The 27283-nt window shown below is 41.3% G+C and overlaps 1 protein-coding gene across 3 annotated transcripts in view; it reads right to left on the bottom strand.

Annotated features, from left to right (window-relative positions):
* Positions 1–2264: 2264 nt before the first annotated feature.
* LOC121954565 (semaphorin-4G-like) overlaps positions 2265–27283 on the bottom strand; it is a 29388-nt gene continuing 4369 nt past the window's right edge. For 2 of the 3 annotated variants that reach the window (XM_042502148.2, XM_042502147.2), the window contains exons 2-16: positions 24245–24532; positions 19203–19351; positions 17461–17523; positions 17244–17342; positions 16974–17067; positions 16773–16886; positions 15099–15253; positions 14027–14202; positions 12353–12497; positions 10726–10948; positions 9952–10067; positions 9714–9868; positions 9258–9316; positions 5454–8063; positions 2265–3209 (exon numbers count right to left, since the gene is read on the bottom strand). In XM_042502148.2, the coding sequence (XP_042358082.2) occupies positions 7054–8063; positions 9258–9316; positions 9714–9868; positions 9952–10067; positions 10726–10948; positions 12353–12497; positions 14027–14202; positions 15099–15253; positions 16773–16886; positions 16974–17067; positions 17244–17342; positions 17461–17523; positions 19203–19351; positions 24245–24374 (2688 nt within the window). In that variant the 5' untranslated portion in view covers positions 24375–24532 and the 3' untranslated portion in view covers positions 2265–3209; positions 5454–7053. Of the gene's footprint in view, positions 3210–5453; positions 8064–9257; positions 9317–9713; positions 9869–9951; positions 10068–10725; positions 10949–12352; positions 12498–14026; positions 14203–15098; positions 15254–16772; positions 16887–16973; positions 17068–17243; positions 17343–17460; positions 17524–19202; positions 19352–24244; positions 24533–25030; positions 25163–27283 lie in introns of those variants that run through there. The other variant, XM_088086376.1, reaches the window with a different exon arrangement.

The following is a 27283-nucleotide window of genomic DNA, read 5'->3' as shown; positions in this document are numbered from 1 at the left end:
AGCAGGAACTATCAACCGCTCTGATATGATTCCTACACCTCTCTACTCTTTCCACTTCATCTCACCTTGATGTGTGATTGATTGTCTGCAAGCTAAAATCCTATTTTTCACTATCGTCTGTCACCGCCAGCCCTTTCATCTGTCTCTCCTGGGATGATATTTATCTACAGCGTGGATTCACAAGAAAGACAAAAGGATCTGTTGAAATATGTTTCTCTGAGATGTAAATCCAGTCCAGGAATAGAATAGATGTTTTAATCTCAGATTATGATACGTGACAGGTTATTTCTATGAGACGGAGTGCTTTACAGGCAGATAAATCATAACCAAAATCCCAACTCTAACCAATAAGACACCACTGTAAGTTGAATAATGATGAGAGTGATTAAGTTGTAGTTATAAAATTTAAAGTGTTTGGTGCTTTTATGGCATTGCCTCTTCAAAAGAAAGAGTGAATTTCGCTTGTCTCTTAAATCATTTTGCTCATAACTTTTACTGTTATTTTTTCTGTACTTATTATTTTGAGATAGTTGCAGTATCTTGGAATGACATGAGTGTTATTTATTGTTCACATTGTTCAAGTATAATGACAAAGTTGGCCTGAATTGAATTAAACTGAGTCAAATTAGGTTATTGGAGAGTTTTTGCCCAAGGTTTAATTTCTCAGGCAGACCTTTATCTCACCTCCTTCACCTTATCCCAAACAAGCTCTTATCTTAAGTGGCTAAAACCCAAATCTTGATAAAAGCAGGTATTTTTTTTAGGTTATCTCAGTCTGGGAAGAGAATAAAAAAAAGAAATTAACAAAAATCCCTTTTCCCATTAAGATGTCTACAATCCTTATCAGTGACTCTTAAGCATTTTGCCTTGTGACCTAAACAGAACAAAATGTGCGATACATTATAATTAGAAACTTTCTGGAAATAATGACTTAGTATCTCAAAATAATGAGAAACTCTCAAAATAACGGGAAGCCACACTGACTCATTATTTCAAGGTAAGTGATTATTTTCAAGTTTGTCATCTCGTGAGATACTTTGTCTTTATTTAGAGAGTATAAATAATGGACGTAGCTACCATGACATCATTCTTTTGTGTGGACTGCTGTGTTGAAGCCGCAAGTTTTAAAATTTTGGCCGTCACCATCCTGTTTATTTGGAAGTGACCTTAGTTGAAATAAAGGTTGGAGCTGTGGGCTGTCACTCAAGCGGCCCCACTTTTAAATACGTGACAGTGCGAGAAGATAAATCAGGGGGTTACCAAAGTCAGCATGGGTTCTCCTTTGGGAAACATGAACATCTTCACAAAATTGTATGCAAAGTTATCAAGTAAATGTTGGGATATTGAGTATAGAGTACAGAGTACCCGCCTCATCGGTTTACCCTGTCACGTGTACATTATACTATAACACCTACACAACTTCCATTAGTTTAGTTTGCATGTGAAATAAGACGGTAATGTGTTGTGGCTGATCAGCACACATTACATCAAAGCGGCAGCATTTTTATTTACACACCACTCGAGAGGCCAAACAGGCTCTTGACGTTGACCCTGATTAAAACCGAGGCAGCATTACGCAAACAACACACCAACCAACGCTGTTTGTTAATCACATGTCAAGCTGTACGCACTGCAGGTACCTGGCACTTTTACAGCTCGCCCTTTGGCTGTGTTTGACTGTGTGTGCATGACACTGCTGTCCTATTTATGGCTGTTCTGTCGTGCTGCCGCCTGTTAATATATGACAACAGCTGAGTTATTGTCTGAATGCTGGGTGTTGCCCTCTCACCCAGGAACATGAGTAAATGTCACTTGGATGATGGAAAAATCTTTGTTGTGTATTGAATGTGACATTTCTGAAAGATCACTTCAAAAGGCTCTGATTAAAAGTAGGAACGCTGCTTTTTCACAAAAGCTGAGGGAACATTTTCTTTTTTAATGCCTTCACAGGACATAGGAAATAGTGTATGTTTGTGTTTTGTCAGCAACAACGTCCTGAGACAGTCACGTTGGATCCGAACCAGTCCTAGGACATCAACATTTTCCGTACCACTCTGTGCCGTGCTGTCTTGCAGCCCTAGGCTGTGCAGCAGGAGCTCAGGCCAGCTTCCAGCAGCAGAAGCCTCTTTTTCCAGAATGTGTGACAACATTTACCAGCTCCTACAATTTGCTAAACCTCTAAGATACAAAACACCAGTTTCATTCCATTTTTGTGAAATGTGAGAGTGCAAATATACACAAGCAATGTTGAGGAGAGGGAGAGGTTGAAGTACAAAGTTTTATTTGAACTCATTATGGCTGAAATGAGAAGGAACCCACTGTCCTTTTATTCTTTGTGTTAGTTTAGTGAAAAGAATTTGCTTTGTGTGCAAGCATGATGTAACATGCAAATAGAGATCAAAATATGCAGATATACAGTGACAGATAAAGTGAATGATCCCTAATTAATAGGTTAAATTGAAAGGGTAAATTGTTGTATCTTTCCTCTCATTTGTAGGTTATAAATATTAAATTCTGTGGTGCTGGTGCAGCCTCTGCATGCTTTTGGCTACCGTGCTTCTATTTATTACATTTTGTGCAACACAGGTGACTTGTGACCCTCCTGTTTCTCACAAGTGGCATCTAAACAGCAACACTGACAATAACTTCCAAAACACAATGTACAAAATTACAAAATAAATATGCTCCTTTTTTAAAATCTTTTTTTTTTCTGGTTTTGCAATAAAATAGGCTCACAAAGCTCTTTTTAAACAACCTTGGCACTTTTCATTAATATTAAGATGAGTCTTTGTTTCTTTGACTTTAAGGGAAGAAAAACACAGCAGGTTCGAAACATAATTCATGCAGCAAGTGTAAGAAAAAGGTCATCATACATTGAGTTTGGTCTAAGTTTGCATCAAACAGAAGCGAGGACGCTCTCTGCACACAGAGAGTTGTTGTCTGCAGAACAGACATTGCTCGGTGCAGCCAACAATTTTCATTCCAGTTGAGAGGACGCGGAGCTGGAGGTGCTGTAGACTCATGTTGTAGCCCTTATCCAGCTTCTCTTTCTCTTCTGACTCCGCTGTCCACTAATGATGCTGAATTTCATTTCACTGCTCATTAAAAAAACATCTTTGCAGCGGGTCCTGCCATCTGACGCTGTTGCAGAGATGATTTCCCCAGGAATGAAATTAAGAAAAACTCAAACTGACCTGTACACATCAGACCTGCAATGAGAAAAAGGGAAAAAAATAGAGTTAGTCTCAGCAATGTGTTTCCATTGAATGGTTTGTTAAAAAGCAATCACAGCATCAGATCTGACTATATGTGGACAGTGCATGAAGAATTTACATATTTGCATTTTTGCAGTATGTAATGAAAACTCCACAAATAAAACCCTGCCATTGTGTTCACCTTGTCTCGTGCTTTGGATTGAGGTCAAAGGGCTTTAATGAAGGCTTTTAATGTGTGAAGTGAGCATCTATGTCTTTCTTCTTTCATGACTTTGATCAGTGTCGCTGACTAGAAAGCTTATTGTGAACCACAGCATCACGTACAGCGTCTCAAACACTGACATCACAGGCTTGTTAGATTCAATCACATGTGCAATAATGCAACTGTGCCTCAGGACCGTCTATGGTTGTGTATGCATTGCTATATATGCATATAAGCTTATGGTGTATCCTTGAGATGCTTTTGCATTTTTATTTTGATATACAGTAATAAAATACAAATCCGCAGCCTGACCCCGAGGGTATGAGAAAATAATTGGGAGCTTGGAGTTGTGTTTCACACTGTAAGTCCCTGGGGAAGATCTCTAACTCCGTCTCTTTTCTCTCTCTCCTTCAGCTTTAAAGGTCAGACGAGTGTTTAATTAATGCTGCCCTCTGACAGGAGATGCGGCATAAGGACACTGATAAGAGAAATAAACTATGTGATAATGAATGATAATGACTGGTGATAAAAGTGAGAAGAGTGACTTATAATATTAATTTAATTTTTTGTAAAGAGGAAATCGCAAAAGAAATGTCAAGAATTAAATTGAGAACCAAAGAGTCGAGCATGAAACTCCTCTGTCACCCTGATTTCTAAGGAGTTTTATACGACATTCAGTGGACATCTATGATCCAGAGTCTGATTCAGGTTGTATGTACACAGTTTTTAACACAGATGTGGCTGAGCTGGTGGCTAGCAGCTAACAGTGCTAGCAGTGCAAACAGTGCTGACAGAGCTAATTCTGTTAATCTAGGGGGGAACCGAGGGTGGGCGCTAGACTTCTGCCACAACGCCGTAGGTGGAGATTATGTTACCAGTGGTAACTGCTGTATGAGGTCAGAGCAGAGTGGCAGTGATTAGTAAGCCTTCCCAAGTCATCACATGTTGGCACTTTGCAGAGGACTACCGCGTCTACATATTATGTCTTCGGTATCCTTCTATATCTGCTGTTTATGTTGTGAGATGCTGCTACCGTGACACACATGGTGGGATAACGTGGCACACAAGCACATCGCAACCAGAAACGTCAACAAACGCACATGCTAGCATGATGATGTGATGGTTAGGATTGGGGAAGGAGGCAAATGGTAAGGTCTAGAAAAAAAGTCATCACAATCACATGGGAAGTGAACACCAGACTCCCGCATGGAAGTCCGAGGTTTGTTGGACCCATCCACCACCACTCCCACCCTATAAGCGCCCTCATGCTCCTTACATTACGTCATTACTGGCAGCGTTTCAACCTGACACCATCTTAATGCGTTACGCAACGGTTCTGTCCGGCCACGTTCTCACCTAACACTGTCCAGCACCGTTACAGTCGCATGTAAAAGGTGGCTTTCGGGGTTGCTATCCCATCTCACTGTCAAAGCAGCAGTATTTTAAGAGTTCGGAATGCGAACAGGCTTGTGGGACACACACGCACAGAGTCGCATGCACCAACATGCATGCGCTGCTATGCTTTATATATACCACAATAAACAACAGAGAAGCTCGGATTACAACTCACACAGAAGGAGTGTGACTTCATTCTCTGCTCGGGACGCCATTACTCCACTACATGTTTACATTAAAAATACTTGTTTGCTGCTGCGTTCATGCTCTGAATTTAGTTTACAGCTCCTTTAATGTCTACCATGGTTGGGTTCCCCTCATAAATGTTTAAGGTGATACAGTTTATCTATGAATCAGTCTGTAGCACATGTTTTCATTTGTGAATCTCTGAACCTAAACGTTTCCACAAATTAAAAACAACCCAGCAGTCAGATCAACAAGCTGTCAGCTTGCAGATGGATCTAAATCCAGTAAACTGTGAGATAAAACTGAGTTCTCAGCGTTGTGTATGTATCCAGTCTTTAAAACATCAGTGCAGCGAACTCGCACTCCAACTCTTTGATCTATTCCTTTAAGTGCTTGTTTGGCAAAGTGCCTGTGTAGGAGAGATGATGTGTTGGTAAGGTATATAAATGATTTACCTCTGATGCTTTTGGCGAATGCTGTGCCCTCACAGTCCGTCATTCTGCGTTACAGTCTCATGCAGGGTGTCACTCAGCAGAGGATTGAGGCTCAGATGAGCCACAGTCAGTTTTCTCCTTCTAATCCACTCGAGTCAAACGATGTCCAGCTGACAAAGCTGCGGCCTTCACTGCTGCAGCTCCTCATGCTGAGAAGCGGCCAATAAAAAAGCTCCTCTGGTTCCTGACAGGCTGCAGAGTCAGATTCCATAAAAGCAATCCAATACCTCTCCTTTAAAACTGGTATTTAAAGTGCATTAAAATAATACTGTCATATTTTCCTCAGGTTGTCAATTAACATGTGGTGAAATAATCATTATTTAATATTTCTCCGATTATGTAAAGGTTAAATAACATCATTTAATTGTTTATTCTTGATTTTTTTAAAAATGTTTTTGTTTATTGGCCACTTGTTTCTTGTTTGTGGGAACTGCTGAAATGAGATGAAATGTTATAATTATAATAAAAGCCAATATACGGCTTCACCATAAGGCAATTTTTAACCATATATAATGGATTGCTTCAGCTGCAGCCATAAATTAGGGCTCCAGTACAGTTATGCTTATTTGTTTGAAAATATTCTTGTGATAATTAAAAGTTTAACTCCAACAAATCATTAGCTGTGGCTGTCAAGGGTTATGAATTTAATTTCTTACCATTAATAACATATAAAAGACTATCTGAATAATTAATATTTTCAGTCATTAATAATTAAATACCGTATATTACTATGTCATTAACAATACATGTAAAACAAGGTGATATATTAAGAAATTTACAAAAATGATTGTTAGTGATATTAAATAATGATTAGTTCACCTTTTCTTATTGATGGCTGGTGTAAAGTGTTATGTGCCATCATGAGTTACTTTGTATTTTTTTGTGTTGGTTATTGCAATTGATTAAGTCAGTATTAAAAGTGAAAAACCTCGCAAACCGAATTCCTCTGCTCACCACGTCCATCTCCCTCAATATTTATAATGTGTGAATGTCACGTTTAAAAATGCATAGGCCATCTGTGCACTTGTCAGTGCAAACAAACTTTGGCTAGCTGCCCTCCAGTTTGAATTGAGCCAAATACGGCCACCACAGAGCAGAAGTCTTCACATGTATTTATATTCCCATGGGGCTCTGCTTCTCGTTGGAGTCTGTGTGTGTCTTCTGCTTTGTGCTTTGTGGATCAGGGATCTTTCTGCAGTTGAGATCTCAGTCCTGATACTCCGACTGGACTACAGACTGACTGCAGTAGTCATTCTGGGCGGTAGTGAGGTGAGGTAGATTACACTTTGTTTCCATTTCATGCCCGGTCCTTCAGTGGCAGTTCTTATTTTCACGTGTTATGTGTTTGGAAATTAAGCTTGACAAGCAGCTCACAGGTTAAAACAAAAGAAAATGAATTTCTCAATCAAAACAACAACAAAAAAACTCAACAGAACAAAGTAAAGAATGTAGTTAAGACTCTCATTGCTCGAGTCCTCAACAATAACGAGTCATATGACAGGCACTTCAGCACCAGGTAAGAACACAGCAGTCCTCCCACCACAGGGGGAGCTATGTCTCTCTACACAGAGCTCTCATCCGGCCTGGGCAGCAGCTGAGTGTGTTTCCTCTTCTCTAAGATCCTGTTGAGTTCCTCTGCAAAGGAGTAGCAGAGCGGTGATGTGCTTTCAGACTCACTCTGCCTCAGCAGCACGTAGCTGTTGCCGTTCATCCTCCTCAGGACGCTGGGCAGTGTGGCCGACAGCCCGTTGGGGAAGTCACATTCTGTAGAGGGACGCTGCGGGGTTGGTGGGAGAGGAGGGGCCGGGGGAGGAGGCTCCTTATTGGGTGATGGGTGACCCTCACCAGGGACGATCTGGAGGAAGCCTCCGTCCTGGATGTTGCCGTTATGCTGCTTTGAAACGCCGTTAGAAATGCCGTTGCCGTTGCAATGGCTTGAGATGGTCTTCAGCTCCATGTGGGAGGAGTTTCTGTGTTGTTTTCTGTTCCTGTTGTGTCTCTTACTGTTTGGGTACGCAGAAGCTGCGGCACGTAATGAGTACTTTCCTCTGTTGCCCACTCGCAGGCAGAAGCCCACGTAGACAAGGACCACAGTGAGGACCACACACAGGCCTCCCAGGATGGTGATGAGGGACAGGTACATGGCCTCCATGTTCCTGGGGGAGAGCAGCTCTGAGTGGGGGAGAAGAGGGGCCGGGGGTGGAGGCAGGGGCCTCTCGGAGGAGGGACGCTCAGTGGGCGCTGGCAGGGTGGCGAAGAGACTATAAGGGTCCTCAGTTGGTTCAACAGGTGGGGGAGGAGGCAGGTCCAGACGGATGGTGACATTGTAGGTAACCATGGGGACCTTGATGTTGTTCTCGACAGCGTAGCAGGTGTACAGCCCACTTTGGTCCTGGCGGGCCTCGATGATCAGCAGGCCGTCTGTGCCAGTTCTGAAGCCGGAGTTAAGGCCATAGCCCTGCAACTCACTGCCATCCAAAGTCCAGAGGGGCGTCGCCAGGTTGGAGTTGAGCTCACACTGCAGCAGCACATCATCACCCACACGCACAGAGCGGCTCCGCACAACAACATCTGCAACACAAACACGTCAATACTGTGAGTCTTATTTCACACTGAAGGTGCGCTCCAACACCCATACTAACGTACTTTGTAGTATGCCAGAAAAAGATTTAGTATGTCAAATGAACTACGTCAAAAGCACCAGGGATGTTCTACTGCATCTGGTGGCAGTTTGCAATATGCAAGCCAGCATGATTTTCTGGCTATTCTGACCCACAAGCCACTATGCAACAGTACATATGTCACACCGACTGAGCCTTAAACAAATGGCAACTCATTGACCGCTGAAATTTTGGATTATGGATCTATGAACAAGAGCCAAAGGGTTGAAGTTCAAGGGTTAGGGTTAGGGCTGCCCTGCCCTTAAATGTGTGTGACTTTGGGCCTTAATAAAATGTCGCCAGATTCTAAAAAATTTAACTTGTCATGAATGTTGAAATTAGCTATGGGACAATTGGGGAAATTGGGTATTTTACCATGGGGGTCTATGAGGATTTACTCTGTTTTTGAGCCAGCTTAAGTGGCCATTCAAGGAACTGCAATTTTTTGGCCCTTCTACAGTGACTTTATTCTTTAGCCTCAAAAGTTGTTGCTTTTTTATGACAAAGTTGTATGTCTTGATTGTATTCATACTCAGTGAAACAGTATGTACTTTATATGGGCATCTGTGGTATGCACAGAAAGTAAAAAAGAAAAAAAATATACGATTCCTAACGCAGGTTGAGTATACACGGAAACTCACCAATTAGCCTCTGACTCGTTTTATATACCAATAATGTAAAACCCTGTTACTTTATCAAAGGCTGTCAAACATTATTGAGCCACAAACTCCATTTCCAATATCTTTTAATTCCTGAAATAATTTTACCTGGGACAGAGAGAGAACAATGAAGGGGCAGAAGATGCTACATTTTATTGGATTGAAATTGCAAAGAGAGAGAAGGCATTTGCCTGCCTTGAATATCAAACAGATCCCTCTCCAGAGATGGCAAAAATGTGATTAAAGAAAGGAAGAGAGGATTTTTGCCAACGCAGTGTGCATAATCAACTTTCAAAGAGGCCTTCATGCCATCTGATGACAACGATGCATCTTTCGAGTCCTTCCTAACATTCTCTATTTTTAATCTCCCTTTCATCATTCACTGCGTAAAAATGAAACTTTTTTTGAAGCAGCAGCACCTTGCTGCAGATGAGATTTCTGCATACCGTCTTGTGTGTTTTCACATCCTCTGCTGCCTTGCTGGATGTCCTGGATTAAAGTGGATCTGTGAAGAAAAAACAATAAGCATATTAGTAAAAAACAGGTACTTGCTGTGACAAAAAACATATCCAGTATTGCTGGTACATGTACTGAGATCTCTGTTTATATTATGTGCTGTATTCTGTCACATATCATCTATTGTCTCCATAACAGCTTTCAAGTGGGTCAGCAGATCTATCCACGTTTTATCAGCCCACACTAAGTACGCAGTTGCATGTTTACGATCACCGCCAGCATTAAGTTTCTGCCAGTGTTGTGATTACTCAACAGTTCTGGGAGCTGACACTGTGACAGGGCACTGTGATACTTGAGGTTTGTCAAATCAAACACACTAAAGGGCACCTGCAGCACTTTAATCATCTGATCCAATAACACACACACTTGCACCCTTCAGCACCCACCTGTCTGCTTGTGCCATTACGTCCACACACTGGGCTCCGTTCCAGGCACAGTGAGGGTCCCTGGCGAAGATGCAGTCGTAGCAGGAGGTGTATCTGTGACAGGTAGAGAGGGGGAGCTGCACCACGCCTGATGGAGAGCCGACGTACACGCTCATCTGGTGGAGAAAAAGAAGAATTAGATACTGTAGGACCAAAGATTACTTCTTAAATGTGTTTGTGTGATCGACAAAAAAGCTACCTGTTTTGCAGATAGCAGCAAGTTATTAACAGGCTGGGGTTCCTCAAACGGTTGAAGCTCCTCAATGATGTGCAGCTGACCTTCGATTTCCACAGCTTTATGTAACCAGCCTTCATCTGAGTGACAAATACAAAGAGGAGAAACACTGAAATTACAGGGCTATAACAGCACAGCAGTAGCAAGTACTACCAGCTGAGAGTAATATGTATTTCTGTCAGCCAGTTTCCAAAACATCTCACTGGGTTTATTTTGATTTTCTACCTTGTTGGCAGCCATTGATTGCTTTCAGTATGCCACATAAATTAACTTGTAAACACTTGTAAACAACTACAGGTAAGCGGTCCACTTCTTTGCCTTTGTTTCCCACAGGGTAGTAGTAACAAGGTAAAATATTAAGTTGCACTCTTAAGTTTTCTCAAACACATCAACAACATGATAACCATAGAACAACCTTGTAGTTTGACTAAAACTGTATAGAAGTTAAGAAATATGATTAAAAGTAAATGCAACTAGTAACTGATACTGTTTGCACGGCAAAAGTGACAACAAGACTCCGGGAAGTCGCTGCACTCAGAGGAGAAAACCAAAGTGGATTTTTAAAGATTTTGCTACACATTTGTAAGCCAGGCCCCCTGTTTCAAGTCTTTATGCTTAGCTAAGCTAACCAGCTCCTGGCTGTACTGTCGCTTTTTATTTAGTGTACATGAGTCTTGAGAATTATTCCTTTAAGAGATTGCCTTATTAAAACCTGACATAGCATGAATTCATACACACCTGTGCCGATGTATAACACGTGGTATGTTCGTCCATCTACGCCTTGGACCATGTGTACAGCCATGTGTGTGTAGTCTGTGGTCCGCCTGAATAAAAGGGGGCGTCTGTCTGATGGTTGCACCGGCTTGGACATCAGAGGATGCCTCCTGACAAAGTTCAGCACGTCATCGGGCAGGGAGGTAGACACGTTTATGCCCTTGGCCCTCAGAGAGTTGGTTATACACTGCAGGAACAGAAGCCACCGAGAGGGGATGATAAGCATAAGACAACGTACGTGGGTATGTGGGCTGCAAGGATAAGCGGGACAATTCTCGGCTCATTTGTAATAAAGTTCTCTGTAAATAGAGACGATGGTGGAAGGCAGAGAGGATGTCACGAGGCTTAGCGAGATGGTCTGAGGGGGAAATTAAGAGATCAAGGGGAAAACGCAAGCCTGTGGAAGACAGTGTCTGGAGAAAATGCCACTTTTCACTTGGACAACAATGAGCCTGTGTGAGTTCAGCAGACGGCCTGAGCTGACACGCGGGCGACTCAGCTCTCTCTGCACCTGACTAAGGAAACGACTTCCCTCCAGCCAACTCCTCTAAGAGGCTTTCACGCTCCCAAGTTAAAGCCCTTGACCAGTTCTTCTTTCCGTTTAATAGCAACGTTAGAATTAAGTCCTACAAAGTGTTGAAGTGACACTACAGTGGATAATGTCTGCTCCTGCTAACGATGCCACGGCCCTGAGTGCCGCACTAAGCCATTGTCGCCAAAGCTGCCGGCTGGAGTTAATCGCCATGGAAATGGGTTTCACTGACATAAGCTGGTTGTGTTTTGAACCTCATCCTTAAGGCTGTCACTCATCTTCGCTATCATTTTCACTTCATCTTTACTTTGGATCAGTTTCATCTGCTCTCTTTTGGAGTTTTCTGGTGTGAATCTTTGAAGGCTGAAGATAAGTAAAACATTACTTCTTTTTGAGAGACAATGGGCCTCATGCAAGAAACAATATATGAAAAATAATTATCTTGTGTTTGCTCATATCCAGAGTTTCCTCTTATTTTGTTAGGACCCATTGATTTTTGGGATTCACCAATGTTTTCTTATCTTTGCTTTTCTCTTAGGCAAGAGAAAATGTTACGAGTGGTCGAGAGCATGTGTACCAAGATAAGAGAAAAACATTTCACAGTCCACAAAAAGTTGTCCAGCACAAGGAAATCTAAGTTTTATATTTGAGGCATTTTTTTAAAAAAAGCATTAATATCATTTGATCACATTTAGAAAATGTTTTAGAGTAATTATACTGACTGTATTATTAAATTCCCGGGCTTCTACACTTGGTGCACTTTTATCATATGACATTTTTCATGCAAAAAACATTTCATGTTTCCAGCTTCTCATATCTAGACCACTGTATGTGTAATGACTTTTTCTTTTAATTATTTAAAATATTTTTATTTATTAAATGGGATTCATTATTAAGCGCACCTGGATAAAAGCAAATTTGGGTGGTTAAGAGCACTTAGTGCATCTGGAGCTGACTTTTCTTATATTTTCTTTTACCAGAAAATTAAGAGAAAAAATAAGAAACATTTAAGAGAATGTTGCTGCATTAGGCTCAATGTGTGTGCATCTGTGTTTTTACCGTTCCAGGTCGTGGGTCAGGGATCTTTCCAGTGTACTCCTTCCACTTAGACCCAGAGTCTGTGTTCTCCATGTAGGGTCCTTGAAAGGCATCTTGGACTTCAGACAGAGAGAACCGACACACCGCAGACGCCTTAACGTTTTTCCTAAAGACAGCACACACACACAGAGTGAGAAAAAGACCAGAGCACACAGGCTGGGAACAATAACAGCAATAAACCCAGTGTTGCCATAGGGACAGCTGAAGAAGTACAGTAGATCAGTGGCTCACCTAAAAGACAGAATGAGACAAACGGGAGAAAAGCACAGGGGAGGGGATGAGCACTGTCAGAGATAGTATGAAGACGGTTAAAAGTCATACATCCCTGAGAAGAGTAGGAGGGGAGGAGGAGAACGCTACAAAATGGTTTCAGAGAGGTCTAGTAAGAGCTGAGGTAAGAGATGGAGCTTGAGAAGAGACAGCAGCAACAAAAACACTGACGATAACGACTGTCTGAATGTCAGTTTATGCTTTCCACAACACAAAACATCTTGCTATGGAATAGCATTCACTTTTCAACCAATGAATTCTGGCAGAAATGAACCACATTAAACAGTGAAATCTAGTTCACACAAAAGGGCTACAGTCATAATCACTTACATTCTCCTGAAATCAAACCCCATTTATGGTACTAGTCTGCATTTTTTTCTGCAATAGCTATTTGAGGTAAGTAAGTAACTAACTCTCTGTATAGTATTTTTTTTTAATAGTGTTAGACTTCTCCACAAGAGCCTGACTGTAACCTGTGCACTCTCTTCACACTGTGTAAGAACTGTATTAAGTTACGGCTCAACTTATATCTATAAACAGATATCTCAATGGTATAATTTACATATTCAAATCGTGTTACTAACAAACAGATCTTATTTCAAAAAATATTAAAAATCTATATGTGGGGGCAGATGTTATCTGGTGGGCCGCAGCGAATAAATGAATGAATGTCAGGGAAACCCTGCAGTTTGTGTGGAGAGGCAGAACAGATGACTGACTCTTGTCCAATGCCAATTTAGCTTTATATTAACTTTTTTTAAATGAGCTGTATTTATATGCAGATATCTGACCAGCACACTTATTATAGCTTATTGTGTCAGACTGATCGCTGATGGCTGATGCTGATAAATTAAACCCATCATGTTCTACTTCTATGTCTTCACATTACAGATGTGTAACTGAAAAACTATGAATCAGCTTTTATTGTGAAGCAGCAACGGAGAGAAGGTTTGTCTCTGATATCAGCTAACTGCGATTGTTCATTTAAAATGCAGTTACAAAACAAGACACATTTTTCATCAGTGCATACATTTAATGTTTTTGCAAGGAATTAATGAAAGACAAAGAAAGCAGCAGCCACGGTGAAGATTTCACAGGTTAACTTTTCTTTAACTTCTTTTTAGCTCATCTGCATTTCTAATTAATATTCTCTCCTCAAACTGCAGTAAAACTCCACCCAACTTCTTTTTTTCACATCATTTGGATGAAAATGTTCTCCTCTCTTTGTCTCGCCCCTCTTTCATCTCGTCCGTTCTTGTCTCCTTCAACTGTCTCAGTGTATCGATTGCTGCCTTTCATCTTTATCTCACTCATTTACATCCTCAAAGTCCCCCTCAGCCGCAGATCTTGACAACCCAAACTCACCACTCCAGGCCGAAGATGCCGTAGAAGAGCGTGTCTTTCGGTGTGAGGCCAGGCGTGACAAACACGCTGCGCAGCATGTTGAAGTGAAAGTCGTACTCGGGTAGAGAACAAGTCAGCCTGGCCTTGAGGAAGGACGTCCACCTTTTCTGGAGAGTTAAACGGCCTCCTCGGTCCCCCTGAGGGAAGAAGGATGGGGGAGAGAGGAGAAACAAAGGGGGAGGAGGGAGTAGAGAGGGTCGTATGAGGTAAGGTCTGGATAAATGAAAAACAGTGTGAACGCTCAGCTCAAGGTGACACAAAAGAGGAAATGAACCACCTAAAGAGTGCAACAGATGGCATGGGAAGGTAATAACGATGCCGTCAATAAGATTATGGCTTCCCATAGGTAAAACTCCCCACTGTAGTCTACAGGTTTGTGTATGAAGGTGTGTTTTTGTCCCCCAGCAGACTGCAGCGCACCTAAATGCTGAATAACTCTTGACAGCTTCACAATGGAAAAACTCGACTCAAGGCCACATTTTTTTGGGGAAATCCAGCAATTGACATAATCATGCACTTTGATTTTAACTTTCAAATGTTTTCAGCCTGTGGCAAGTTGCAAATGTCACACATGGCGCCGCAAGGCACTTCTCTTGAGATGAAAAAACAAATACGCCGCTAAGCTTTCAAGGAGAGAACTTGTGAGCCAACTTCATTTTAAGGTGCCACAAGAGAGACCAACAAGGTTATTACACTGTACAGTTAGCTCTCACCGTTTTTAACTCCTTCCTGTGCAGCAGAAAATGTAAATCATTCACATTTCATGCAGCAGACGATGCTAAGCAGTCTGGTCTTCCCCCTCGCAGTCATCCATCCCTCTCACTCTGAGCCACACTGACTCTGCAGCCCATTCATCAGCTGCACAGTCTGCTCCTCTAATCACACTGGGGCCTTGTTACAAATGCATCCTCCATCCAGCCCCTCATCTGTTACAGCACCCTCAGTCTCATCAACCATGACATCACTCAAGCTGGTCTGACTCAAGGCTTCACTCCAAGTTGTAAATCATATCCAGCATCTTTTTAAATCTCACCTTACAAACGCGAGCTACTCGTGCCACCCTGCTGTTGCTGTAGGTTGTCGTCTGCTCCTGACTCCTCTCCGTGAAGAAATAATAGATCTTGTCATCATCACCGGTGCTGCTGCCCAAACTCTCCCTCACCAGCGCTGAGCCCACAAAGTCTGCCTCTGTGTGGGGGAGAAAACCATGCACTGACTCATACTGTGTTTTTTTTTCTTCTTGTTAAATAAATAAAGCCGCTGACATGAGCCTTTAATACCATGAAACTTATATAGATGTTGCCCTGAACAAAACAGTAAACATAATATTCTACCTGTCTCCCTGAGGTGTCTTGCCGAAACATGAAACAGTAAAAAAAAAAGGGAGATAGATGCAGACGAGCATCTTTAACTGAGCAGTTGGCTACTTGTTATACAAAGGGAAAGAAATGGTAATCTGAGTACTACCACAGTATGAACAGATGGTGAAAACAAAAAAAAGGAGATGATGTAGCTGCTTCGGTTATCAAAACATCAGGTTTTGCATCACTTCAACCCAAAACCAGGTTTCTGGAGGAATATATTAGGAGTCCACAGTCATCCTGAGAAAAAGTGAAGGGATCATTAAAATCACGAAGATACACTGTCTGGGAATGATGAACATCTGTACAAAATGTCATATCAATACATGCAGTAGCGGTTGAGATATTTTAGTCTATACAAAGTGTTGATCTGAAAACAAACCATAGACTGTCTGCAAAAAATGGAAGTAGCCACTTTGACAGATTTTTGGAGCAAGAAGTGACCATAATTGAATGAGAGGATAGAGCTTTCACGCAGCAAATGGTGGATTTGACTCAGATGGTGTTGACAATTAGAGGATAGCCAGTCACTCAAATCAGCACATCCTTTATTATGCATAACTTTAAGCATTAATAAAAATGTAAATTGGTTAGTAATGTAAAAAATTACTCCCTGTACAGTTATACAGTCATTAACAAGGAAATCAGCTATAGAGACCAAAATTCCCACATGTCGCTGCAGAGTGAGTGCTCCTCACTTTTATCCTGCTCTTCGGTACAGGTATGCATACACGAGGCAGCCAACAGAGGAGGAGACAATCTGTCCCTTAATGCTCTGAAATATCATCATGTTCTGCCTTTTGCTTAGAAGTGATGAAATTACAGCCCACAGCAACTCAACACAACACAGTCTCTGGCTTTTGTTCACATTGAGCCAGACCCCCTTTAAAACTCTCAAACTCTATATGGAAAAAAAGAATAAATAGTTAAATCTTTTTATTGACAGGCTAAATCTAAATTGCCTGACAAAATTGTGAGTTGGCCTTTGCCTCACTCACTTCTGGAGCCAGCCTCAAGTGACCAATTTGAGGAACTCCAGTTTTTCAGCCCTGGAGGTTGGCGCTAAATACAGAATTGTAAATGCACATAAAACTAAGCTGAAATGCTTCAAGAATTAGTGGAAGAATCAGCAGAAGAAGTAAAAAATCATATCATTGATCATCTGGCACTGATAAAGAAGCACTTTCTTGAGTTGCTGTGGCTGTTTCAGCAGATTAGATCTTGTCAGTTTGGAGACTTAAACATTGTACAAACTGGTTGACAGACAGAAGCTCTGACCATTTGGACCACCTGGTCACCTAAACCTGCCCTAAAAGGGCTTTTATCATTCCAGGAGATTAACTCACCATTCAGCCAGCGTGTGGGGGCATCTTCTGTCCTCAGCGTGGGTGGTGGAGAGTTGCGGCGGATATCTGGAAAGCTTCTAAATTCATACTGTGAAGCTGTATACATCTGCTGGTCTGCAGAAAAAAACAACAACAATGAATCAGTTTCTTCAGATTTTAAGTGAAACTTTGGAGGCGACTGACAACTGTTGAGGGGCTTACCGATCATAAGGGCAGTGTAGCCCGTCATTGGACCGTAGGGACATTTGTCTCTTCCTTCTTCAGGCTGAGATGACATAACAAACTTCTCCTCATCCTATACAGAACAGAACATTTGAGTACAGATGAAGACATTCATTAATCTTGAAGCCACATGAGGGAAACACAGATTTATTCAGTAAATGCAACATGCAAACAGATTGCACTTGCACTGTTATATTAAATGTATTCAACAGCACTGAAAGGGCGGTAATGTGTTTTGCAATGACATACTATATATGCGCAGAGAGGTCTGAAGGCATGAGTCCCACACATGTATAGATGAGTTGAGTTGAACCTCTGAAGGAAGCGGATGTGATTAAAGCACTCCGTCTGCAAGAGGAAGAGAAGGATGGAAAAGATATTATGCCAATAAATATCATAGGAGAGAACCGAATACAAAAAAAGAGTTGAAAAGAAAAGAAAGAGGGAGGAAAAACTAAATGCCTACCTTATTGTCTTTTCCCTTGAGCAGACACTGACGTTTTTGCTCGGGGGAGGCTTCCCACTCAATCTAAAAAACACCACATATACAGTATGAGCACACAACATATTGGATGGTTTCACATCACTGACTTGCATGCATTTTAGCAGAATACCACAGATCTGACAGCAGATAAAAAGAGAGTAATATCTTTTCTGCTTTAATAATTCATACAGCAAGAATTTTGACCTTGCTGCAACAACAGCAGCGTGTTTTTTTTTCTGGAACAAAGAGTGCTCTAACAGGTGTATTTACAGCAGGAGATGTAGGAATGGTTGCGAGAAAGTGTTACGCACACACACCAGCAATTATTCTTTATGACAGACACCAACGCTGTATTTACATAATTAGCATAGCAGCTTAACGTCAGGTTGTCACCAGTTAACAAACACAGCAGCATGACGTGAACGAGGATTTTCAGCTTCTGTGTGTCCTCAAAGGGACGGTCAACTTTAATGACGTGCAGTCGTTTCAGAACTAGACTCAATCACAGCAACATTGCTGACAATATGCTTTAAAGGAACAGTTCACCCTAAAAGTACAAATCTATATTTTTTTATCATACCTACATTGCTATCAATCAGTCTAGGCTGTTTAGGTGTGTGTGTGTTGGAGATATCAGCCATCTCTGCCTCCTCTCAGATATAATGGAACTAGATGGTACTCGGCTTGTGGTGCTCAAAGCGCCAAAAAAACTCAACAGCAAAGTCTCTTTTCAGAAATCATGACCCGGTTACTCAAAATAATCCACAGATGTTGCTGTGAACAATTCCATTGTAGGAACTATTTTCTTTCTACTGAACTCTTTCACCATGCAGAAGGAAACGTGCATCTACTTATGGATGAGAGGATCGTGACAACACAAGATGTAAATATTAACAGCTTCCTCCTAAACTGAGCTGTAACGTTAACTGGATCAATGATGCTGTGCGAGCTAGCAGTAGATGCATGCTTCTCTCTGCACAGCAATACAGCTGGCAGGTAAGTTTGGTGATAGTAACCGGGTCATGACATCTAGAAGGAGACATTGCTGTTAATTTTTTAAAAATGTATTTTTTGTTGCTTTAAGCACCACAAGCCAAGTGCCTTTCAGTTCCATTATATTGGAGAGAGAGGGCAGACACTTCTACGGCCGATATTTCCAACACTTAGTATCTTATAACAAAACCAGCTAAGTAGCACTGCATGTAAGAAGAAAAAACATGTGTTTTTGATTTTGGGTTAACTTTTCCTTTAAGAAAACGAATACTATTTATGGCTGTAGCTTCTGATTAATTCTGTTTTTGCCAACAGATGTATCTATTTAAATAATAACTGGCAACACTAGGTGGAGGTAGATAATATGCTAATTACTGCATCAATCAGAAACTATTTCTGTGTCAACATGTTCCAATATGTGGATTATATTAACATGAATACTGTATCTATTTAGAGATACTGTAAGAAGATACAGTATTTCAGTTTTTTGTCATGAATATGCAAGTTTATGCAGCAAGATGCTCCTGTAGTGTAAGTGTTTTTGTGTTATAAGTAATGTGACTACGCACACACACAAACACACAAGGGGAATAAGTAGTTTTGCCCCAAAATGAGATATTGTTGCCACAAAAAGTTCCTTCGATGTGGAATGCAAATGAAGCCGTGGCAGAGGAAAAGATATGGCAGCTGAGGTGCACAACATGCAGCAACACGGAAACAAACAAACTCACAGTGAGAGCAGAGCTGGCTGAAATGTCAGAGGCATTGAGAGCGAATACGGCCCCCCGGGCCCCGACATAGAGACGCTCACTGTCAGCCTCCAGCAACATGGTGCTGTAGTTAACTGTGGAGGACTGGAAACGTCTGCAGCCCTGGAGACCTGCGGGAGAGGAGAGGTTGTTAATGACTGCTTCTGCTGCATCTTTTTATCAGCTCCTACTGTTCTTTAAAAAAATACATGACAGACACACACCAGGCAGGCTGCATCAGTGATATGATTGGTAAAAGTTTAGAGATGACACACTGAGAATCAGTGGGAGCAAAAAACATTTTTTCTTTAGTTGTTGTACTTCCTCAGATAATATCAGCAGTATATCCCTGGTACGATTATTGGACAGCACAAGTAGCTGAAACAGCCTGATTCGTATTCTTCTGGCTCACCGCATTACCACCTGGGTATATCTCTGCACAAACACGGTCCACTGCTATTGATTATCATCTGCCTCTGTGGAAACAACTAACAAATACATTTTTCAGAGAAAGAATCCTCTTTTCACGCTCATATTTTCTTGATGAATTTACTTATTTTTCCTCTGTAGAACTGCTAGACTAATTACTGTTATATGTAAACATAAATGAACTGATTATATTTTCATCTGGATATTTATGTGATAATTTGGACAAAAAAGTATGAAAGAAATCCACTCGTACACTAACATCTCCCTGAAAGCCTTTAGAAAGCCCCTAAATGCGCATAAAGTTCTTTGCATCAGAGTAGGGTCACATTAAGAGTGAGCACTTTTTCAATCAAACCCGACAGTATGAGAATAAAGGGAGGAATAGAAATCTATTCATCTGCTGTGATGGATTTCTCGCTGTATGATTGCCGAACGTCAAAGTGGTAAGAAGGCTTCGCTCTTTGATTCTGGAGGACTTGCTTCAAAATTGGAGACTCTTTTTTTAGACTGCTGGAAAAAATAATTCTATTAAACTCCATTGTACTGAAGCTGCACAGAAAATCGCTTTATGAGACTTCAGAGTTCACTATGTTTTGCCAGAAGTAAGAAAAATACACAATGACAAACAAAATGGGAAAAGAAAGATACAATATTCTATAATTATTTTTTATAGTTGTTATTATTGTTGTTGCTGTGCATCTCTCTCTGCACCATTTTTTTTCATATGGACTGCAGTTTTATTATGTTGATCTGTTCTGTACAAACAACATCTATTGCACATCTATCCATCCTGGAAGGGGAATACTTCCTGAATTGCTTTTCCTGAGGTTTTTACCATTTTTTTCTATATTAAAGGGTTTTTTGGAGGAATTTTTCCTTATCTGCTGCGAGGGTCCAAAGGACAGAGGGATGTCATGTACTGTAAAGAGAAGCAGTGTGTAGGTATTTTCTTTGAGACTCTTCATCTAATGATGTTCCCCTGCTTCTTATGGTGCTGAAATGATTAGTCAATTATGAATTAGTTTATAAGACAGAAAATTTAATCACCAAGACTTTTGACAATCAATTGTTTCTGTCATTTATCAAGAAAAAGCCCCTAAATTTGTAATTTGAATATGATGCTTCCAGCATCACAAGCATGAGGATCTTCTGCTTTTCTCAGCTTTAAATATAGCTGTATACAGCCTTGACCAGAAATGAAATTACAACTCCACCATGTACAATAAAGCCAAGGGATTATGCTTATCCAGCACAGCTCTGCTGAGCAAGAAGATAATGAAAAGAAGCCAAACACAACATCAGATATCAGAGATCCACTTCTTCTTAATGTGGGTTTCTGTGGTTTGAGTTTTCTTTGCTTTGTGTATATGTCCCCCGTCAAGCTCTTCAGGCTATATTGGGATGCATCTGTTTTGACAGGACAAGTTACTAATGAGGTTCACTCATACAAACACTCAGCAAAGAGACAAGCTCTTCAGCACACACACACACACACACACACACACACACACACACACACACACACACACACACACAAACATACACACACGCTTACAAGACATGTTATGAAGACACTCGCTGAAGTCATGAGATGCCGGAGAGTTATGTAAGTTCTAAACATATCTATCAGGTGTCCACTTAGCTTGGGTAAACACGACACCACTGTCAACACACACAGACACAGAGAACCTCTAGGCATGACAACATCTCCATAACCGTGTGCGGCCAACAGTGGTGGAGGAAGTATTCACATCCTTTACATGAGTAAAAGTACTAATGCCATCCTGTGAAAATATTAAGAGTGTGTGTGCTGTTAATACACAAAATAACAGAAAAGTGTCAGAGTTCCTAACACTTCCCCACTGAAGACTGCATGGATATCAAGTAAGCCGTCATTAAGATTCTTATCAGCTGCTGCAAAACACAGTCCGCTCTGCTCACTTCAGCAGCCGTTGGTTCCCATCCCAGACTGCTCCTAGCTGATCAGGTGTCTACTTTTTCTCCCTCATTCTCAGCAGGAGGAAGAAGAGTATTACCTGTAAGGGATTTTAGTACAATAGCTTTTCCTACGTGATGCGAGTGCCCTATTGTGAGTGAAGACAAAGCCTTACAGAAGAGGCAACGCCTTAGCTTCCTCAGCGTAATCCGAGCATTAGCACACACAATGTCCAGCAGCTGGAGCCAGGTAACAGAAGACTACCTCGCTGAGAGCGTGACACAGCAGAGGAACAGTTATTAGCTCCATCTGACAGAACATTTTAGCCTCGGCTTACAAGACTGCACAAGAGAAGGCACGTTTGATTCATCTTTTGGGAAAGAAAATGAGGGAGGGAGAGCCCGGATGATTTTATTTACTGAGCAAACACTTGGAGGGACCTCAGCTGATCTGCACAGCACACAGCGTTCAGGGACACACACACACAAATGCACACTCGCTGAACCTCTAGGCGACGGACTGTGACGTGACAGCCTTACATACAAATTCACACTCGATTGTCAGGTCTGTTTACGGTCCAGAGTACTCTGACAGGCCGGCAGGCAGTACAGAATAAACAAAGATAAAGGGATACTTTGCAGATATTTAACCAGCTTTGCATCATAACAATGTGGGTAGTGTTTGTAAATGAACTGTAGTAAACTTTACACCATCAGACCAGCACTTAAATCCGACTCCCCTCCCTGAGAGACGCTGCTTGAGCTGCAGGTTGTACTTTCACATTTTCATATTGGATCAAGACAATGACCCGCCTTTCTCTCAAGATTCTGTTACTGTTTTGCTTATTTCTGCTTTTAGCAACACATTTCAGCTTACCGTTTAACTGTTATACATTTGTTAGTTTGTTAGATCGTTTGTTAGCAGCAGGCCAGCATTGTGTCAAACAGATGAGTTTGGCGCTAATTTGTAGGATATCATACAAACTGTTCTATGAGGAAATGTTGAGGTTTTATACCTCATGAAGCACCAACTTCAAAAGTATTTGCATCTTTCTACTGCATAGCAGTCTTATGAAGAGAACATATTTCCAGTGGTGAAATTCTTCTTTAAATCCACTGACTGTAATTCCCAAAATACTTGACATCAGTTGAAATCAGTGCGTGTACTGAAAAGGAATTTAGATGTAACACCACTTTTCATTCTTTTTAACATCTTGCTATCTCTCTGTTTTGCCAGTTTTTAGCCTCTTGGCTCCTCAAAACTGAGCGCTGGAATTTGTCAAATTAATAACTTGTAACAACACCCCTCCTCAATTATTTTTTTTATGGTGACGTTGCAGTGAGGAGAGAAGACGTGTGTGTGTTTGACTAAGCTTGTGTGCATGCATATGTGATTTAGCCACACAGGTTTGGAGGCTTTGCCTTAAGGTTGCTAAGAAACACAGAGATTAAATGGATTAGAGGTAAGTTTGCATATCGACTTCTTCTCATCAAGAGGAGGGAAACAAAAGAAACAAAGACTAGAGGTAAAGACGAGGTAAAGGAGTTAAAAGAGGGCAGGCGGACCATGAATAGTACAGACTAATGAAGAAGGAATTGAGCAGGAGAGGCAGAGCTAATGTGCAAAGGCAGAGAGCTGAATAGTAGAGGAGGGGGGGTGGATGAGAGAGTGACGGGGCAGCAGACAAGGAGATGAGTCGTGTAGGAGGACCTGTGGGCAGGCTTGAGCGCTAACCGATGATTTACAGAAACTGAGATAAAGGTATCAAGAGAGGTTCATGGCAAGAGCAGGGAAAAAAGATGGATAATGAGTGTAAGTAGGTGAAGTAGTCTGAGAAAGACAACTGTTTAAAAAGAGAGAAGGGGAGGGGAGGAATACAAGTAAAGCGAATTTGGCTGCAAGTCAAAATGGAGATGTGAGAAAATGTCTTTCACACGTCTGCGTATCAACAAATAAAGTCCAGGATCAGATAATGGCACTGGTTTAAAGGAGATACACACACACATGCCCACACATGCACAAGACGAAAAATACTGTATACGGCCGTCTTGCGCCATACTACAACAGTTGTCATGGTTACGCTGCTTCTGAACTACCTATGGTGGTGTCAGTCTCCCTGGATGCTCCGCAGGGATCCAAGTGTAAGCACTTCACTCATCTTGCCTCTGTCTCTGTTACACCTCAGGCAACATGCCATCACTCACACAGGCTAAATGATAATAATCACACGTTGGTGAGAAAAAAAAATTACAGAAGAAGCAGGTGTAAGAAGTACCGGAGGCAAGCCGGTGCATGCGCAAGTTGGTGAGCACAGAAATGAGATTGAAAAGAGGGAGCTGTGTCAGGAGAGAGTAAAATAAGATAAAGGAAAAAGCAACAATGCCTGCAATACTACAAACAGAGACTAAACATATACAGTTTCTCTCCAAACGGAGATATTCTCCATTATATGCAACATCCTACTCCTGATCTGAACATAAAGAACTGCATTATTGATTCAGTTATGAGTCATCTTAAGGGATTAATCCAAAAAAAACAATGTTTTAAGGTTAAATGATAAAGATTTTTAACCATATGACAGGTATGTGATGTACAAAAAACTGCACAAAAATATGCAGATTTGCACCACTCCCTCCTGTGTGCTTGTGTGCATGCTTACCGCTGCTCAACACGGTGATGCGTGGTGTCACATCCAGATCCAGGGGCGTTCTGAACGGGTAGCCAGCTGCCGCACACACACAGCAGCTCAGCAGCAGGAGCCGCGCTGCAGAGGATAGAGCTCCTTGCATCTCCACTGAGCGTCTCAAGGGACACACTCTCTCCGACCAGGGTGTATGCACATGCACAGGTGCTCACACAAACATACTCACCCCACGACTCTCTCACACACACACACACACACACACACACTCACTGGCAGGCAAGCAGGCAGCCTCTTTTGAGAAACCTGTAAAATAAAAATACACACAAAACCGACTCTGTTAGTAGTCATGTATACACTGGGGGAAAAAAAGCTGCGCATGTGAGCACAATGAAAGTGTCGCCTGAAAAACTCTGAGAAGTTGAAAAAGAAACAAAGCTGGTGAAGTTTAGCAGCACAGTTCAAACACATTAAATAAGCTGATGTGGAAGATTTCACAAGGATGACGACAGAGATATGAAAGAAACACAAAGTGCAATCGCTCAATAAAATATCGGGGTCTTTTGTAGATCAGTGACACTGTGTGAGACCGGGGACCAGCTCTACATGTTGCAAAGTCTTACAGTGTGTGCAAACAGCAGCTGCCCAGGACTAAACGCATGGCTGCAAATATCATTAACCAAACAGTGGTGGTCAAACAGAGCTACGTACCAATATCACGAACAAACAACTTGAGGATTTAAACAGAGATGTGTAGCAATCCAGATCGATAAGGTGTGAAAGCAGGTCAAACAGCGGACGTACCTGTGTGGAGCCAAATCCACGAGGGGGGAAGATTGTGGAATATGAAAATCTTTAAAATGTGTGTGTTGTGATGTGAATGCAAATGTTGTTTCTGGCAGGACAAGACTCTCTTTTTGGGGAGTGAAGAGAGAGATGATGAGGGGAGGGGAGGGAGGAGATGGTGTCATTATCACATGCACCAGTGCGCACACCAACACCCAGTTTACACTCCACACAATCGAGCATCACCAACCCTCTCCAGTTTTATTAAGAGGAAGGGAGACATCTCTCTCTCTCTCTCTCTCTTTCTTCCTTTCTGTCTTTCTTTATTTCTCTGTCACTCTTTCAAACTCTCTCTCTCTTTCTCTCTCTGTTAATACTCCACCTCTGTCTTTAAATGCTTTCCCAGTTCCAAATGCAAACAGTCCCTCTTTAGCGCTTTCCTTTCACAAAGCATGCATCCAGCACACTAAAGAGCTCAATGTCCAGGGACGCTGCTTGTTCCCTCTATCACGAGCACACACACATGCACACACGCTAACACCAATCTATTTACACACATGTATGCAACAAGAAAAAAAGAGCATAAAAGTGAAGCCATTAGCAAAAGTGTCTGTGACTGCACTCTTACAGAAAGTCCCAGCAGTCCCTCAGGGCTGACACCATGACAACGGCTGGCTTGAGTGCTGCATAATGTAACGGACAAACACAGCAGCATGCAGGTGTGGAGGGGAGATACTGTTATTTTAACAGCAGGTAGTAACAGTAACACAGGGAATCACAGGCTCATAGATGTGCTGCATGTACTGTAAACACTGTGATGTTATAACATTTTCTACCCACTGTCCCGCCCACAGGACACTAGCGATATGTAAGACTTTTATGGTGAGTTAGTACTATAAAGGGGTACATGATTATAGTCCTAAACGAGTAATATGTATTCAAAAAGGGAAAAAAGGAACATGTTGCTGTAAAAATACATAGAATATCACTCAGAAGCAGAAACAAACAAGAGAATTACGGTGGCTCCAGGGGGTGGTGTTAAAGGGTTATTCTTCAAACTGTTTTTTTTACAATTTAAAAAAAGAATCACACTGGGGGTTTGCATGTTTTAAAGCTCATTTAGAAACATATATATATATATATGTCTGCAGATTGGTTTTCTATCGTCTTGCAGTTACCAGTGTTAGTGGATTTCTCGTGATATGAACTCAGTAGAGAGACATGAACCAGTAGATTTAGGTCAAATCCAGGTGAGATAGGTAATACTGTACATCCCACTGAACATTTATTCCTCTTTATTTTTCAATAATATTGCAGTGATGCACTTTGTGAGTCATGACTGCTTTGTTAAAGAATCTGTGCTGGGCCAGTGGCCAAAAACTGTTGGATTCACAAGTTATTCTGTCAGATAATACAAACAAAAATGACAAAAATGACAATATAAGTTAGGGATGGTTTGGATATTTTGGAAATAGGGTTGTATGAGGTGCTTATTCATAGTCAGTGTTTTACCTAAAGTAGATGGCCACACAATGACACAAACTAACCAATTGAGGCGAGAAGGGCAGTAGCTCTTGTGTTCTGCGAGGTAAAATTACTGTTTTTCTACATGAAGTTTGGCGGCTTTGGAGAGAGCATAAATGGATGCCACAGCTTCAGTTCCCTATCAGAAATTGCTGTCTACCAGCAAAGTAAAACAGTGAATATATTTTGGATGTAGCATATAATTAAATTGATACAGATGGTTTTTTAGGTGTGGCTCTTTTTAGGTCTTTTAGGAGCTTACATAGCAGTACTCCTGCCTGTTTTTCCAAACTGGGGTCACGCTGTCTGCCATCTAATGTATGTTATACACTGGATAAGTACCTCATAAAACTCCACTTTAAAAAATCCAAACCATCCCTTTAATAGAAATGTCCTGGAAAGAATGCAGTGATTGTTCAGTGCCGAAATGATTAATTTATTGGTCAACTGACAGAACATTAATCATCAAATATTTGCTTGTTCCATCTTTTATAATATGAGGATTTTTGCTGTTTTCTAACGGTTTATTTCACTGGTACTTAAAATACCTTTGGGTTGCAGACTTTTAGTTGATCAAAAATTTTAACGCATCACCTTGGGCTCAGACAAATTTTGGTGGGTATCTTTCACTATTTTGTATTGTTTTGTATTAATCCCAAATTTAAATAATAATTATTTGTTAGTTTCTTGCTTTAAAAATGACTTTTCAGCAGCTGACTTGATGCTGTCTTGGATGCTGGACTTTGC

Source organism: Plectropomus leopardus, chromosome 13 (genome assembly GCF_026936395.1).
Source record: "Plectropomus leopardus strain MGB_pleo_1.0 chromosome 13, ASM2693639v1, whole genome shotgun sequence".
In the NCBI taxonomy this organism is placed as follows: Eukaryota; Metazoa; Chordata; class Actinopteri; order Perciformes; family Serranidae; genus Plectropomus; species Plectropomus leopardus.
Note: the sequence above shows the minus strand (reverse complement) of the source record. Positions and strands in the feature narration are given on the sequence as shown.